Source organism: Plasmodium sp. gorilla clade G2, assembly GCF_900097015.1.
Source record: "Plasmodium sp. gorilla clade G2 genome assembly, chromosome: 7".
In the NCBI taxonomy this organism is placed as follows: domain Eukaryota; phylum Apicomplexa; class Aconoidasida; order Haemosporida; family Plasmodiidae; genus Plasmodium; species Plasmodium adleri (nom. inval.).
Window position 1 is genome coordinate 1,215,605 of NC_041699.1, and position 19,396 is coordinate 1,235,000.

General features: G+C 17.7%; 3 protein-coding genes and 1 non-coding gene across 4 annotated transcripts; 2 read left to right on the plus strand and 2 right to left on the minus strand.

Annotated features, from left to right (window-relative positions):
- Positions 1–1,367: 1,367 nt before the first annotated feature.
- Positions 1,368–4,792, plus strand: PADL01_0728600 (EMP1-trafficking protein; the record flags this gene model as incomplete). The annotated part of the gene is made up of 2 exons (XM_028681326.1): positions 1,368–1,562; positions 1,670–4,792. 2 exons carry the CDS (start codon positions 1,368–1,370, stop codon positions 4,790–4,792), a joined length of 3,318 nt encoding a protein of 1,105 aa, XP_028537715.1.
- Positions 4,793–6,324: 1,532 nt separating this feature from the next.
- PADL01_0728700 lies at positions 6,325–8,061 on the minus strand. Its single transcript, XR_003699338.1, has one exon. It is a non-coding gene; the product is annotated as an uncharacterized ncRNA (non-coding RNA).
- Positions 8,062–12,036: 3,975 nt separating this feature from the next.
- Positions 12,037–14,858, plus strand: PADL01_0728800 (EMP1-trafficking protein; the record flags this gene model as incomplete). The annotated part of the gene is made up of 2 exons (XM_028681327.1): positions 12,037–12,240; positions 12,387–14,858. 2 exons carry the CDS (start codon positions 12,037–12,039, stop codon positions 14,856–14,858), a joined length of 2,676 nt encoding a protein of 891 aa, XP_028537716.1.
- A 1,162-nt stretch (positions 14,859–16,020) lies between these two features.
- On the minus strand, positions 16,021–17,133 carry PADL01_0728900 (Plasmodium exported protein, unknown function; the record flags this gene model as incomplete). The annotated part of the gene is made up of 2 exons (XM_028681328.1): positions 16,021–16,773; positions 16,930–17,133. The coding sequence occupies 2 exons, from the start codon at positions 17,131–17,133 to the stop codon at positions 16,021–16,023; spliced, it is 957 nt and encodes a 318-aa protein (XP_028537717.1).
- Between the last annotated feature and the right edge of the window lie 2,263 nt (positions 17,134–19,396).

A 19,396-nucleotide genomic window follows, 5' to 3' on the forward strand; every position in this document is an offset into this window, starting at 1 on the left:
TACATGTACCTTAATGTTTTTTTTATAAATAAAATAATGTACTGTAAATTATATATGATTATAATTATTCTTAATTTACTTTTTTTATATTAATTTACATCATATATAAAATGGGATCTATTATTAAAATGTATAATTTTAAAATAAAAAAATTTATATTTTTTTAATTATGTATTTTTTTTTTTTTTTTTTTTTTTTTTTTTTAAATTATCATTCTCTTGTTTTTTTGTACTTTTTTTCTTTTCTTTTTTTTTTTTGGGATCCACTGTTTCTTCTTATTATTTTATGAATGCATTTATGTATTTTAATATATTTTTATAATTCATTATTATTAGTTTATTTTTTTGTTTATAAATTTAAAGTAGTACTACTATTTTAAAATAAATATTTTTTTTTTTTTTTTTTTTTTTTTTTGTAGAAAGAAAAAAATATAAAAAAAATAATTAAATGAATAAATGTAATATTAGGTTTTAAGTAATAATATATATATATATATATATATATATATATATATATATGTTTATTTATTTATTCATTTCCTATTTATTTTTAATATAGTTTTGTATATTTTTTAAATTTAAACGTTATAAAATATTATATATATATATTATTATTATATATTATGAAAAAAGAGGAAAAAAAAAAATTGAAAAAAAGAATATAGTTATAGAATACACGTATTCTGTTATTTTAAAAAATACATAGTTGTATATATATATATATATATATATATATATATATATATATATATATATATATATGTGTATTAATATATTGTTTTATATATTATATATATTTATTTATATATATTAAAAATTATATGTTGTCATTTTAATTTACATGTATCTATATATCATAATTTTTGTGGTATAAAAATAGAATATTGTATTTTACAATAAATGTTATTTTTATATTAGTTCTATTATATAAGAATATGTAAAATCTTCATAAAAATGAAAGTATATTAAATGATTTGATAATATTTTTGTTGTTTTAAATTACTATAACTGATTTTTTCTTAATGTTTTTGTATTTATTTTTTAATATTTTTATGTTAATATTACATTTCTTTTTTTATTTTTTTAGTTGAAGAAGTAATTATAATATTTGAAAAAAAAAAAAAAAAAAATATCACATATGTTAAAAATTAGAATATTACATATTAATATAATTGATAAATATATACATATGTCTATTTATCTATATCTATATATATATATATATATATATATATTTATATAATAAATATGTGTGAACCTAAAAAATATATCCCATGAATATATTTTTTGCATAAATTGTTTTATGTGAATTATAAAATTTGTTTTTTTTTTTTATTTTTATTTTTTTTTTTTTGTAAGTGATATAAAATGTTATATAATAGATCAAGTATCATAAAACGTAATGAGAATAATAAATATATGTCCAAACGTTATTATGCAATTATGTATCATAAAATGATATCTGGGGAATATAATATAAAAAAAAATAGAATGTTTTGTTACATTCTTGTAAAAATATTATTTATTAGTTTTTTCATATGTATATTGAACATATCGAGCCATGTAAGTTAAACAATTTTTTTTTTTTTTTCATAATTATATGATAAAAAGTATCAAATTTGATGCAATATTTATTATATATTATATATTACATTATTTTTATTTTGTAGGATACGTACTGTAAGGAGGGCAATAAGAAAGATAATATAAAAGGGTTATTTAGTATAAGATCAATCAGATTATTATCTGAACGTAAACAAAGAAATTATGGTAGACCTCAACCTACTGTATATGTTAATAATGGTGAGGAAGAATATTATGAAGAAGAATATTCAGAGGAGGATACTTCGACAGATGAATATGCTGAAGGGGAATATTATGATGATGAAGTAAATGAAGAAGGAAATTATTATGAAGAATATTATGAGGAAGAAGGTGAAAATTATAATAACGTTTTAGAAAAATATAATGGTTATACATCAAAAAGTGGAGGTGTGTCATCAATGTTAAAATCTGTTATAAGTGGTTTTACTGAAACATGTAACGATGTAAAAGAAGCAGTGAAACCTAATATAAATACTTTAAAAGATACCCTATCAAGTGGTATAACAAATATTGATAAACATGTTGTGGGTAATGTTTCTAATATAATAAATAAAATAACAAAAGATTATGAGGAAGATAGTGAAGAATATGATCCTTATGATGAATATAATGAATATGATCTATATGATGAAAATTTGAATGAACAAATGTCTGATGAAATGGAATATGAAGAGAACCATAATTTTCCTCCTAGTCGTCCTGATCTTATGAAAAGGGCATCAAATAACATGCAAAAAGTTCCAAGTAACATAAATGTTAATACTGTAAATAAAGAAAATAAGTTTTCAAATACTGGAAATAAATTTGTAGGAGAATTTAAAAGTAATGCTGATGGTGGTATGAATAACAAGGTAAATAATACAAATAATCCATCAAATGGCATTAAAAGTAATGCTGATGGTGGTGTGAATAACAAGGTAAATAATACAAATAATCCATCAAATGACATTAAAAGTAATGCTGATGTTGGTATGAATAACAAGAAATCTACGACCAAAACTTTTGTGAATGAATTTAAAAATAACGATGAAGGAGGTATGAATAGCAAGACATCTACGACCAAAACTTTTGTGAGTGAATTTAAAAATAATGATGATGGAGGTATGAATAACAAGAAATCTACGACCAAAAATTTTGTGAGTGAATTTAAAAATAACGATGATGGAGGTATGAATAACAAGAAATCTACGACCAAAACTTTTGTGAATGAATTTAAAAATAACGATGATGGAGGTATGAATAACAAGAAATCTACGACCAAAAATTTTGTGAGTGAATTTAAAAATAACGATGATGGAGGTATTAAGAAAGAAACATCTACGACCAAAACTTTTGTGAGTGAATTTAAAAATAATGACGATGGAGGTATTAAGAAAGAAACATCTACGACCAAAACATTTGTGAGTGAATTTAAAAAGAATGCTGATGGAGGTATTAAGAAAGAAACATCCACAACCAAAACTTTTGTGAGTGAATTTAAAAATAATGACAATGGAGGTATGAAGAAAGAAACATCTACGACCAAAACATTTGTGAGTGAATTTAAAAATAATGATGATGGAGGTATGAAGAAAGAAACATCTACGACCAAAACCTTTGTGAGTGAATTTAAAAATAATTCCGATGGAGGTATTAATAAAGAAACATCTACGACTAAAAATTTTGTGAGTGAATTTAAAAATAATTCCGATGGAGGTCTTAATAAAGAAGCATCTACCACAAAACATTTTTTAGGTGAATTCAAAAATAATTCCGATGGAGATCTCAATAAAGAAATATCGACACCAAAAAATTTTGTGAGTGAATTTAAAAATAATGCTGATGGGGACCTCAATAAAGAAATATCTACACCAAAAAATTTTGTGAGTGAATTCGAAAGGAATACAGATTCTTTTATGAATAAAGATCCATTTGCTCACAGAAATTTTGTAAGTGAATTCGAAAGTAATACAGATTCTTTTATGAATAAAGATCCATATACTCGTAAAAATTTTGTGAGTGAATTCGAAAGTAATACCTACTCTTTTATTAATAAAGATCCATATGATCATAGAAAATTTGTAAGTGAGTTTAAAAACAATTCTGATGATGGCATAAATAAAGGTTTGGATACAAAAGTAAGTATAGTAAATGAAAATAAACATAATAATATGGATAATAAAAATATGGAAGCAGGTAGTACAAAAAATGTATTAAGTGAAGGTAAATATAATGATAATGGAATGAATAAAAAACCTAGTACTAATACAAATATTAATAATGAAAATAATAATAATACTCATAATGAGAGTATAGGTTTATCAAATACTAAAAATCATACAGAGCAAAATGTAAAGACACATTCATCAAATCATACTGAGAATGAAACTAATAATAAAATGCATAATACTAATGAAAGAGAATTTCCCAAAACAGATAGAATAAATCACAATAACCGTAAAGGAAGTGTTAGTGAAATTAATGAAAATATAGATGAAACAAAAAAACATATTCCATCTAATAAAAATTATACAAATCATACTCATGAAGAAAATAAAGTAGAAAAAAAAATGAGCGATCAGGATGAAATGAAGGGACCAAAAGATGTCTCTAAAAATGTAGAATCAATTTCATCACAAGGAATGAGAAAACATATTCCTTATAATACTGTAAAAAATAAACATTCAGGATTAAATATACCAAAAAATATTCCAGTAAATAATGGAAGATTGAAAAAAGGATGTACTGTACATGAAATAGATTTTATGGGTAATAGTTCTAGAAGTACTACGAAAGATACAAGAGAAAATGTTAAAATTAAAGAGAAATGCAATTCTGGAACTACTACAGGAAAAGAAAAAAATAACAAAAAAAATGAAATAGAGAAATTAAAATCTGACTTTATAAATTCTAAAAATATTTCACCTAAAAAAGAAAAACATATAGGAGATAAATTAAAACCTAATGTTGGAACTTCTAAAAATAATGAAACAAAAAAAGAAAAAAATGTTCCTGATAAAGTAAAAATTGAAAAAAATTCTAGTAAAGGTAGTGAATTAAAAAATACGAATACTAAGGAAAAGGATGTGAAAGGTAAAATTGTTGATAGTAAAGAAAAAACGACCGAAAAAAAGGAAAATAATCATAAGGTAGTAAATTTTCAACCAAGTAACATAAACAGAAATTTGCTCAGAAAAATATTACGATAATAAAAAAAAAATTAAAAACAAATTATGAATGCCGAAAGTAATCACATCTAGAAAACAAATAATAGTTATATATGAAAGAGAATTTAAGGTCATATATTATAAATATAATTATAGGCAAAATGAAATAGTCTAGAATAAATTAATATTTTAAAGAAATCGTGAATATTATTATGAAGATAAATATAAAATTAATAAAAAAATCTGATGAATTTGGATCATTATATATATATATATATTTCTATCGTAAATAATTTATGTGTTTATAAATATTAAGGGGAAGGGAAAATAAGTATAATATTGTTGATGGATTGGATAAAATAAAATACGTAAAGTTCTTAATTCCATAAAAGTTCTTATTTGGAAAGGAGCCTCTTATAACAATAACTGTTTTATAAATAATAAGTATTTTTTAGTACAAAAAATAAAGCAATAGATGTAGAATTGAATTTTGGTTATTGTTTTGGGAAATAATTAAATGAAATCATATCTTTTCATTATTTTACCTTATAGAAAATAAAAATTATATTAAATGATATTTTTAGATATTAATACATTAGGTATATTACGAATTATATATATATAAATTATACTACAGTTGTTTAGGTGATGAGAATTATATAAATAAATATTTAGCTTTATGGATACACTTCTTTCAATAATATATATTTATATATGTATTATTTGTCAAATATAAATTATTATTGAAGTGTAATTATTAACTCCAAGGGTAAAATATAAATATATATTTTTTTATAATTTTCATATTATATTATAATAATGTATTATTATTAAAGCAAATTTATTATATACATAATTATAAATAAGTATATTAATATATATATGTATGTATTTATTATCTTTTTGTAATTGTCTGACATTTTCTTTTTATTTTAATTTTATTAATAAAACAATGACATTTATTAATATATATATATATATATATATATAACTACGAATGTTTTATGTTTTTATTATTGCTATGTTTTTTTGTTTTATATATAAATATTTGTTATGTAAACTATATTACATATATATCATAAAAAATTTTTCGAAAAACTCTGTTAATATAGTTTAATTAAAAAATATAACATATTTTTTTAATATATGAAGAAATACTTTAAGTATTGCTAAATTCTTATTTTTTATTTTTATAAGTTTATTGTCTTATTTAATTTTTACATAAAATTAAATAGATGATTTATTTTAATATATAAATTAAATAATAGATTAAAATATATAAAACATGAAAAAAGAAACAACATATGTTGTTGTTTTTTTATTTTTATTTTTTATGTGTTTTATATAATTTATAGAAATTTATGGATTATATATAAGTAATATATATAACATAATAAAAAATGTATATGTATAATTATATTTTTATACCTTTCAAAAAAGAATTAAAATATAAGGTAAAATATATAAGTTTATGTATTTTATGATCCCTATATATTTATTTGGAGAAATGTCAAATATATAACTAATATAAAACAATGTTATAGAGATGTTTATATATATATATATGTTTAAAAAAAATTTTTTTTTTTTAAGTTTTCATATGAAAATTTTAAATTTATGTTGTTATTAAAAAAGAAAAAAGTAATATAAACAAATAAAATAAGATAAATGGAAAGAAAGAATCTTTCCATAAATTAGGGTTTAAAAAAAAAATAACATGTTGTTCGTATTATTTTACGAAAAGATATAATTAATAAAAAATTAATATATGTATATATATATATATATATATATATATATATATATATATATATATATATATATATATGAACCTAAAAATTACTTATAGTTATAAGTTTGATTATAAAATATATAAATGTTTATATTTATCCAAATATATTTATTCCTTATAGTATATAATTTAGATTTTCTTTTTTAAATCTTTTAATATATATTATTTATTTATTTGAGATATTTCTTCTTAAGTGAATTGTAACCACTATGGTAATTAGTGTTAAGTTGTTTTAATATTTCTTGTTGTCTTTACATTTTGATATTAACTATTTATTCATTTTATTACTTCAAATTTAATTATTTTATATTATTTATTATTTTTTTTTTTTCATGTACTCAATTTAGATGTTTAAATTATAATTATTTCATATATATTATGATTTATTAATATATTCATATTGATCTTTATTTTCTTGTTGAGTGTGTTATAAGGTTTTATATTAATAAGGTATTTAAAAATTTAGGACATTTTCCCTACTTAAATGTATTGATTGTCATTCTATAAAAAAGTATTATTTGAAAAAAAAAAAAAAAAAATATGATATGTACATATATATATATATATATATATATATAATAATTAAGGTTAAATATTATGAATTTATGTAAGTTGATATTATTGAGAAAAACAAAATTAAAAATTTTTTTTTTTTTGATTTTATCTTACATTATTAATATTTAGAAGCACATTTTATACAATAACACTTAAAAAAAATTTTTTAGCAATAGCGGAAAAGATATTGAATCTTTTTTTTTTCTTATCTTTCTTTATATTTGAGTTGCTTGTATGAGTACCACATTTTGTTATACATTTAATTGTAGGTTGGCTTTTTTTGTTGTTATTGTTATCTTCTGTATTATTAGTTTTTTTTGACATATTTATATGATAATTTAATAATAAAAAAATATATATTGTGTTTTGTTTTAAAGTATATAATTTTTGTATATTTAATTAGTAAAATGGATAAAAACTGTGAGCAGTAAATATTGTATCAGTCGTTAAAAAAAAAAATATATATATATATATTCTTTATATGTTTATTTATTAAATAATTTTATTTGTTTAAACGTGTAAAATTTATATAATTTAAGAAAAATAAAAAAATTCATTAATATAGCCGTAAAATATTTAAAATATAAATAAATATAATATTATATATACATATATATATTTATACATTAATTTATACCAACGGTATTGTAGTGTTATAAAAAGAATTAATCTAAAGATTTAAAATTCAAAAGAAATTTTAATAAAAATAAATAGAGATATAATAGTTGTTGATAAAAATATTATTATATACAATTTTTTCTATATATCTATAAAAATTTTAAGAAACATATAAAAAATTAAATACTTTGAAAAATGGTTGTTTATATATATATTATATTTATAAAATTATAAAAATGTAAATTTTTTTTTTTTTTTTTTTTTTTTTGTACATATATATAATATATAATAAATCTTATTATATTATTATTATAAGGGTACTTTTTTCTATGTTAATATTTTAAAAGGTTACATAAATTTTTTTACATATATTATTTTTTAAACAGATTGAATAATAATAAAATTTGAGGGTCTCGTTGCGCAACCAACATTGTGATATATAAGATTATATATTTATTAAAAGGTTTTTTATATTTTATGAAATGCCTCAAAGAATATAATTATATAATAATGAATTTTATGTATGTTATGAGATTTATCAAGAAATAAAACCAGAATAAAAAAAAAAAAAAAAAAAAAAAAATAATGGTAGCAAAATATTATTTTTAATATGTATTTAATATTTTATTTGTTAATAAATAAATAAATTTTTATTTTATATATGCAAAGAAGCGTTCATAATTAAAATAATTTTATTCAACATTAATTGATGTTGATTTTTTTTTATAAAAATAAAAAAAATAATAAAATTATATATTAATTTTAATGAATTGTATTATTTAATAATAATAAATATAAATAAAGAAAGGACTTATATGTAATATTATATATATTATATTGGCATAAAAATAGGATGAACTAAAAATAAAAAATCTTTGTATATATTTAAAAATCTATACGAAATTCCAAATATTTATATATAAGTAATACATGCATATAAATATAAAATTTTAATTAAAATATTATATATAATATTATAAATATATAATTAATAATATTTATTCTTTATTATTATATAACAAAAAAATTAAAAATCAAGGATATTCTTATATTATTATATATTTAAAAATTATTATGTTATATTATTATTAAAGCAAAGAAAATAAATGAGAATTTTATAATATTTCTTACATATTATTTATTGTTTTTTTTTTTTCCCATGTTTTCTAAAAATAAACAATTTTATAAAAGCATAAAAAATAAAAAAAAAATGAAAACTATATATATATATATATATATATATATATATGTATATATATATATTTAACGTTAAAATATAAATAGAATTTTACAATATTGAGGCTAATATAAATTAATATATTTTATTATCTAGAAAATGTAACCACCAAAAAAAAATAAAATAACATAATACATAAATTAAATACTTAATTAATTATTCTATTATTATTTAATTAGAACATGAATATGTGATATTCGATTTATTATTTAATCAATTAAATATTAAAAACAAGAAAAAAAAGGGATGTATTATAAGTTTATATGGTAACATATATGAAAAATATATATATCACATTATTATATATATATGTATATGTATATATATTACAAAAGATGTGTTCATTTTAATTTTCGATATAAAATGGTATATATATATGTTGTTCTTAAATTTATATATTAAATTGGTTGTAATCATAATATATTATTAAAGAATTGTTCTAAATATTTCTGATTATAAAATTATTAAGGTGTGTATAAAATAAAGAAACAAAATAAACATATATTAAATAAAAGGATAAACAAAAACAAATTTATTAAGTATATAACAACATTTTAAATTAAATAAATTTATATAAATATATGTGTAATTTTATAGAATGGTATACTTTTTTTTTCCATTTATTTTTTATTTTATATTATTTTATTTATTTATTTTTGAATCGTTATAGTTTTTACATAAAAAAAAAGAATAAAAAATTACAAGTATCATTAAGAAAATATTTTTATTTTTTTTTTTTGATATATATAATTTTATAATTTATATAGCCTTTTTCAATTTTTTCTTTCGTTTCTTTTTTTTTTTTTATATTTGCTTTTTAATATATATAAGTGTTTAAATAAAAAATAAATGAGAAAATGAATAAAATGATAGGAATATGAATATATATTTTTTGTAAATATATAATTTATTTAACCCCTTTGTTTTTTGTGTTTATTTTTTTTTTGTGATTTAAAAGTGTACACCAAAAAGTATTTATATATTTTACATGTAATCTTCAAATTAAAAATGGTATTATAAATATAGTATTTTGTAAAATATTCCATAATATTTATAATAATTAACCAAAAAAAAAAAAAAAAAATTTAGATGAAATAAAATATATAAATGAAAAAAAAATATATTTGTAATATTATCTTCATTATATACTAATATCGATTAAAGAATAATCTTATTTTCTTTTTAAAAAAATACAATTTTAAAACTTACTACTTTTATAATCTCAATTAAAAAAAAATATTAAAACTATATAAAAAGATACTCATAAAAAAAAAGCAAACATATAATTATTATTGTACCTTATTTTACAATAAATAAAAAATTGTGAAAATAAATATTTTTTGACGTTGATTATATGTTTGTATTTTTTTTTTTTTTTTTATATAAGACGAATTTAAATTTTACTATATTAATGAAACCAAAAAAAAAAAAAAAAAAAAAAAAGGAGAAAAATTAAAAATTAAAAATATTTTATATATACATAATAAAATATATATATAATATATATATTTTTAAAATAAAAAAAAATAATAAATATAAAGTCCATATAGGTTCACGTACCACAATTTTTTTTTTTTTTTTTTTTTTGATATTTTTATTATTTTTAAAAGTATATATAAAAAATTATGTGAATAATAACATTTAATGATGTTACGTTTAATATATATAAAATATTATATATTATATATATATATATATTTATATATATATTATTATACATATATATATTAATATTATATAATATTATTTATATAAAATATAATTTATTTATAAAGATTTAGTAGAGAACCTACAAAAAATATATAACATATATTAATAATTTTAAAAATAACGTATTTTAAATTTAATAAATTTTTTATAAAAACACTGCAAATAGAATATGTTTTTTTTCTTTTTTTAAAATACATTTGGTTTATGCCTTTTTTTTTTTTTTTTTTACATATAGAAAAAAAAAAAATAATAATAAATAACTTTAAGAATATCAATTGAATGTTATAGGAATGAATATAATTTTTATATATTGGAAATATATTTTATATATTTTTTTTTTTTTTATATATATTTTTTTAAAAAGTTTTGAAAATATATCTATATAAAAGAAAATATTGAAATATATAATATATATAAAATAAATGTAGATATTTCTTGATTATATATATATATATATATATATGTATATATATACATTTTTGTAAGATATATTTTATTTTAAATATTATATATATAATAAGAAAAAGGAATATTATTAAATAATTGTTGTATATATTTTTATAAAATATTCCGGTTTTGTTAGAATAATATGGAAATATATTATAACCTTACTTGGTAGTTAATTTTTATTATATATATATATATATAATATATGTGGTAGAAGTAAACTGTAGGAAAAAAATTTTAAAAAAGAAAGTATAAATGAAGAAATATATGAAATATTATTAAAGAACCTTATATTTATATATATATATATATATATATACATATTGATATATAATAATACATTCTTATATACCATAATTTATTATATTTTTCATAATATATATATATATGTACATATTTCATTATATGATTAAAGAAATCATTTAATTATTATGATTGTATAGTTATGTTTAGATTTTGTTGATTTATTTTTAATAATATTTTATTATTTCATTTATATTTGTTGTTGCATTTTCTTATCCATTCTTTTCATAATTTTATAGTATAATGTAATGTATTCATACCCGGATTTGTTATATGTATTCCTATCCCCCAACTGTGTTCTGTAAAATTCCCGTATTATTTATAAATTAATAATTAATATAAGGTTTTGTTGTATATATATGTATATATATTATTTATAAATTCAAATTGTGTATGTTTAAAATATATATAGATAAATATATACATTGATATATACATATATATATATATATATATATATATATATATATATATACATAAGATATCATTTAGATTCCCTTATCGTTAAGTGTATTTATGAGAACCATTCCATAACAGAAATAGTTATATGGACAAGAGATATTTTTATATTAGTTTAAATATTAATATTCTTTTATAATATATTATAGTAATATAAAATAGAACATGCTTTTTTTTAAGGATCCCCAATTTTTATTATCAAAAAAATCAATACGTTTGAATAATGTCGTAAATAATAAGAAATCATCGATTAGTTTATACAATCATAAGGAATTTAAGAAATATGAAAGCAGAAATTTTGTAATATTATTGTCACCTGTAAATTCTGCTTTGTCTGTTCTTATAATTATTGTATACATCGTATTACTAGTAAGTTATATATTAAAAATATAAATAAGCATGAATTGTAATTATATAATATATATATATATATATTAAGATAATTACGGTGTATAGATTCATATATATATTTATATATATGTGGATATATTTTTACTTTTTATTTTTTTTTATAGAATATATTTTCACAGGAGTATGCTATAACTAAAGGATTTCCAATAAACAACAGATATTTGAGGAATTTGGGAGAAAAATCTGAAGAAGGTGGTATAAATTTTATAGACCTACATAATACATTTGCGCCCACAAAAACGTTAAGTTCGGGTAGCTATAATATTGAAGCTCCAGAGAGAAAAGAAAATCCCAAAGTACCATCTGGATCTTTTTCGTATAGACCAGAAAAAAAACAAGATAGTTTTGAAAATGAAGGTTATTATAGAGCATCATCAGGATCACTTTTTAATTCACCTGAGAATTTCCAAGGAGGTCATAAAAATGAGGAGAATCCTAGAGGACCATCAGGATCAATTTTCAGTTCGCCTGATAATTTTCAAGGATCTCTTAAAACTAAGGAAAATTTTGGAGTACTATCGGGATCATTTTCTTATACACCTGAGAATATTCAAGGAGCTCGTAAAACTGAGGAAGGTTCTAGAATATCATCAGGATCATTTATCATTAGACCTGAAAATATTCAAGGAACTACTAAAAATGAAGAAGGTTTTAGAATATCATCGGGATCATTTTTTAATTCACCTCAAAATATTCAAGGAACTCTTAAAAATGAAGAAAATCCTAGAATGCCATCAGGAACATTTTTCGTCGGAACTGAAAATATACAAGGAGTTCATAAAACTGAGGAGAATAATAGAATACCACCAAAATCACTTCTTAATACATCTGAGAATTTTCAAGGAATTGGTAAAGATGATGAAAATACTAGAGCATCATCAAGATCACATTTCAGTAGACCAGAAAATTTTCAAGGAACTAGTAAAACTGAGAAAAATTTTACAGTAGGTTCTGGAATAACGTTTAATAATTTTACAAATATTAAGGGAAATCTCAGTGGAAATGAAATGGATCCTTGGGAGCAACAAGGATTATTTAATAGTGAAAATTTTAGTAATCAACAGGATCAAAAAAAAAACGATGTAAATCCTAAAATGCCAAAAGGAACATTTTTTAATAATACTGAAAATTTTAGAGGAACACAAAAAAAAGAACAAGACACTAATAAATCACACGGGTTTTTTAATAATGATTTTTACAACTCTAATGGAACTAAAAAAACAGAAGAAAATAATAGATATACCTCAGGATCATTTTTTAATGGAAATGATAATTATCAAACATCCTATAAAACTGAAAAAAATCTTCAAATGCCAAAGGGTTCATTTTTTAGTGGTCCTGAAAATTATAGGGAAACAGATAAGAAAAATAATAATTTAAGAACAGCATCAGGATCAAATTCAAATCGAAATGAAAATTACTTAGGAACCTTGGATAGCAAATATTATCCTAATATGCAAGAAGAACCATTTTATAGTGGTCAAGATAATTATAGAGGAAAACCAAATTCAGATGAATATTCTGGGAAGCAAAGTAATGTATATAATAATAATAATTATAAAGCAGGTAATGGAATGAATGTAAGAGAAGAGTATCCTAGAAAACCAACAGGAAGTTTTTATGATCCTGAAAAATTTCATGGACTAAATGAAATCGATAATTTTTCTACAACATCATTAGGAGTAGATTATAATGATCCTCAAAATTATAAAGGACATAATCATGATGTTTATAATTATGAAGAATTAAATGAATGGGATTATAGAAATCATAATCCATATGATGGAAATTATGACGTTTATCAAGGTAGTGATACAATAGAAAGCAATTATTATGTCCCAAATGATTATAAAGGAAAGAAAAAGAGGAATCAAGATCAAGACTATTTGTCAGAATCTATGTATTATGGTAATACTGATTCTAAAGGAAATAACCTAACTCAGGAAGATGAGGAATTGTTAAAATCCTTTTATAATAGTTTAAACAATAATAAAGAATTTAAAAAAAAAGAAGAAAAACCTACCAAACCACGAGTCCAAACAAATACAAAACGCAGCACTCAACAAAATTCTAAAGAATCAAATATATCTGAAGTGCGTAAAAAATTTTTTGATCTAAATAATGAAATAACGGAAGAAAATTTAACTGAAATGGTTAGATCTTTAGATAATATTCCAACTATTAATGATATTCTCCATATATGGTGGCAATTACGTGAAGTGGAAAGACATAAATTTGCTATGATGCAATATCGTTTAATGAAATACATTGGACATTTAACAAATACATATGATTTAAATGAAGACTTTGCAAAAGATCTGTGGGTTGCTTATAGCAAATATATTACGACTAAGCTAGAAAAGAAGGAGAATTTTTATAATAAAGTTTTTTATTCATTTATTAAAAGAGATGCTGTTACAAGACATGCTTTGGAATGTTTTCTAAGTGATTGTATTAAATCCTTTCATCAATATATAATATATTTAAATAAAAAATGTCAAGATAGAATAGCTGTTGAAGTTATTGAAAAAGTGAATTCGAGAAAAGTACCTTTGTCTATAACAATGGGTGAATAATATCAAAAGATATTTTTTATATTTAAATGTATAATATATTTTCTATAGGATGTGGAATATATTAAAGGTAGAACCCAAACAAAAAACAAAAAAAAAAAAAAATTAAAAAAAAAAAATATTATATGTTTAATTAATATATATTTACCATCATAATAGGATGACATATGGGTAAATATATCACATTTTTGTATTTAAACATAAAACATTAATTATATATATATATATATATATATATATATATATATATATATATACCTCATATTTGGATTTATTCTACAATCAATATATTTATATATTTTATAAGTTTGATATAAAGGATTGGAATTTGTATATGTATAATTATATTTATTTGTATACATTTATTATTTTTTTTAATAATACACATATAATTAAATATTTACATAAATAATTATATATATATATATATAAATATTTATTTATATTTTTTGGATCCTTCTCTATATTTTTTGCCGTTTTATTTATTTATCTATTTATTTATATATTTATTTATATATATATATTTATTTATTTATCTGTTTATTTATTTATATATATATATATATATATATATATATATTTATTTATTTATATATTTATTTATTTATTTATTTTATTTATTTATTTTTTTTTTTGCTGTCTCATTTGATATTTTAAAAACTTAAAAAAAAAAAATAAATAAAATAAAATATTTTTTATTTTATAATATCAAATCTTCATTATCAGTCTAATGTAATATTGAAGAATGCTACATAATGTAGGTATATATGTGTATATTTATATGTTTATGATTGTTCTTATTATACTGTAAAAAAAAAAAATATATTACAAATAAAATATAAAAATAGCATATATGAATCTAAAATTTAAGATAAAATACTAATTGAAAAAAAAAAAAAAAAAAACCAAAAAAAATAAAAAAAAAAAAGATAGAGAAATAGAATAAAAAATGTATTTTTGGTATATATTATATATATCATTATAATAATAAAAAGGTTATGTCAATAATATATATATATATATATATATATATATATATATATATATATGTGTTCATATTTGTTAAATTAATAAATTAAATAATATTATAGAAAAAAAAAAAAATTTTCTTCCTTAAGAATTTTTATTTGCTTTATGTTTTGAAGATAAGAATAGAATGTTAATATTATTCAAATAGAAAAATTATTAAAATTATGATTCTAACTATTAAATATATTATAAAAACAATTCCTAAAATTGCAAGTGATATTGCAACATAGAATAAAGCTTGAAGTCTTTCTCTATCCTCTCTATTTAATTCATTAAGAAATTGGAATATTTGATATTTATTACGTAAATAATTAACTCTATGTTTATTCATTCTTTCAAAAAATTTTTCAAAAATTTTTATAAACTTTTTATTAGCTGCATCACCTTGTTTGTTTTGAGCATTAGAATCTTTAGAATTATCTTTATCATTCATATTTGCTCTTTCTTTTCTAAGTTGTTTTTCATGCAATGAAATATCTTCATTATCATTTAATTCATTTAATTGTTCATGTGATACTTCAGATACTGTATGATCATAATATATTTCTTCTAATAAATTATTTACTACAGTTCCATCATATTCTGCTTTGTTATCAGTATTCATGTCTTCCAATGCTCGTTCATAATCATTTTTTATTTCTAATAATTTTTTGTCATAAGCATTATCTAATACATAATAAAAATTATTATCACTTTTATTTTGTTTCGTATTTTCTGTTTCTTCTCCATAGCTTTCAATATTATAAGGATCCACTCCCATTAGAGAGGGTCCATTTAATTCATATTCATTATTATTATTTTCTACTTCACCTAATAGTCTAATAAATTGTCCATGTTCTTTTCTATTATTAACTTTGTAATTTTTATTTGAAGAATTATTTTTTGACAGCTACAAAAGTGAAAATATATATATATATATATATATATATATGTATACTTTTTCATATAAAATGAACTTTTTAAAAAATGAATAATATATATATAAATATTATGTATATAAATGGAATTTTTTTTTTTTTTTTTTTTTTTTTTTTTTTTTTTTTACCTCATCAAAATAGTTCAGTTCTGTTGTTGTGTGTAGAATGGTACATAAGACTAGTTCAAGAAACAAAAGGAATAATTTTATTTTATTATTAGTTACATATTTTTTTAAATTCCTTTTTGTTTCTAAACTATTTTTATTATTTGTCTTTTTAAAATTTCGTTCACTTTTCACAAGAGATATTTTATTAAATCTTTTATGAACCATGTTGTGTATTTTTAATTTTTTTATAAAAATTAATGGATCAAAAAAGAAAAAAATATATGAAGAATTAAATATGCATATTTTAGAAATAAGAAAAATATAGATATAAATATTGAAAATATAATAATAATGACATAAAAAATTGGAAATTAATTATTTTGATATATATATATATATAATTACAATAGATACAACAATTATATATAATAAATTTGATAATACATAAAATTATAATATTACTAATTAATTAAAAAAAAAAAATTAAAGCAAAGAAAAATAAAACTAGTAGTTTAAAAAGATTCATATATTAAATGAGAATATATATATTTTTTCATTTTTTTTAATATGTTTCAAAATTATGTATAATAATATGGTACTTGTATTTTTAGAAATAAAATTACAAGGTTGTAAACAGAATATCTATGTATTTTTTGCAAACCAAAAAAAAAATATATATATATATAATACTTTCAATGAAATAAGTTAATTCTATTTACAAATACATTATTATTTAAAATAATATATATATGGTTTTATTATAATATTATATTTATATATATTTTTAATAAATATAATAATATATATATTTATACATTGTAGTAATATAATCTTTTTTTTTTTTTTTTTTTTTTTATTTTATTTTATTTTTTTTTATAACCATATTTATTTTATTATTAAATATATATATAATATATAACTATTAAAAATATATTTTCATATTTAATATTAAAAAAAAAAATTATAACCAATGAAAACAAAACTTTCATATAGTATTATATAATATTATTTTTCATATGCATGCAAGAATAAAAAAATAAAAATATAAGTATTCATTATTACAATGAATACAACAGTACCAATAAAATAATATTTTGAACATAAAAATATATATTATTATTTTATAAGAACAAAAAAAAAAAAAAAAAAAAAAAGATAACAAAAATTATATTATATATATATATATATATTTTTTATAATATATATTTTTTAATATTAATGAAGGGGTATAAAAAAAAAATATTTAAATATAAATTAAACACTAAAAATTTATAAATAACCACAAGGAATACAAATTTTAATATAATTATTTATAAAAAAATTACATAAAATTTATTTATATTTTTATTAGAAAAAAATAAGGAAAAATGTAATTTAACAAAAATTTGCAACCAATTATTTTTGAAGAAAGGAAATATATATATATATATATATATGTATATTTTAATTATACTTTTAATAAAGTATAAAAGTAACTATATTCATTTTTTATATTTTTTTTAAATATTATATTTATAATAAAATATATCCCCCCAAAAAAAAAAAAAAAAAAAATTATTACATTAAAGTAATTATTCTAAATAAATATTATATTTGAAGTATATATATACATATATATGAACATTTTATTGGGAATTATCCTACACAGAGTTTGTATAATTTTGATTTATTCTATTCATAAAAATCTCTTAACATTTACAATAATTATATATTCATCTACAATTTTTTATTACTTATTTATCAATTAAATAATTAAATTATTGAGATATATATTTAATTATTTTCTTTATATAATAAAAATAATTTCTTACACATATTCTATATGTTGAAAAAAAAATATGGAAGTTATTTATTTTATTTTTTTTTTATTTTGATTCTAAATATAATAAATGTAAATCCATACGTAAGGAATAGAATTTCTTGGTTTCATTTGTTATAGCTTTATAATATATATCATATATTTTTTTATCTTTTATTAGCTGAATATTTTATTTTACGTATTTTTTCATTAATTCTAAAATGTTTTTATTAAGAAATTATTAAGAATCTTTATCAAAAAGGTTGATAGTATATATATATATATATATATATTAAATAATGTAATTTTTTTTTTAAAGATATTATGTTTATCCTATTAAAAATAATCCATGTAAAAATAATAGCAATTTTTTTTTTTCTTTTTTTCTTTTTTTCTTTTTTTTTTTGTGAAGGGGGTGAAGTTTAGAGAAAATATAACAAACATTACAATATGTGTTTATATTAATAGTTTTATATAAGGATAATTACATTTAAAATCTATAATAATATTATTTTTATTTAGTTCATCTTATTGTGTAATATTCATTTCTTTTAATGTAGGATAGTTGAAATTTATGTGTACATAAATATTATGTTAGTAATATGTATAACCCATATTATTGTTTTAAGCTTACTAAATTGATATTTTATTCATGTAAGTATTATATTTTTTATTTATAATAAATTAGAA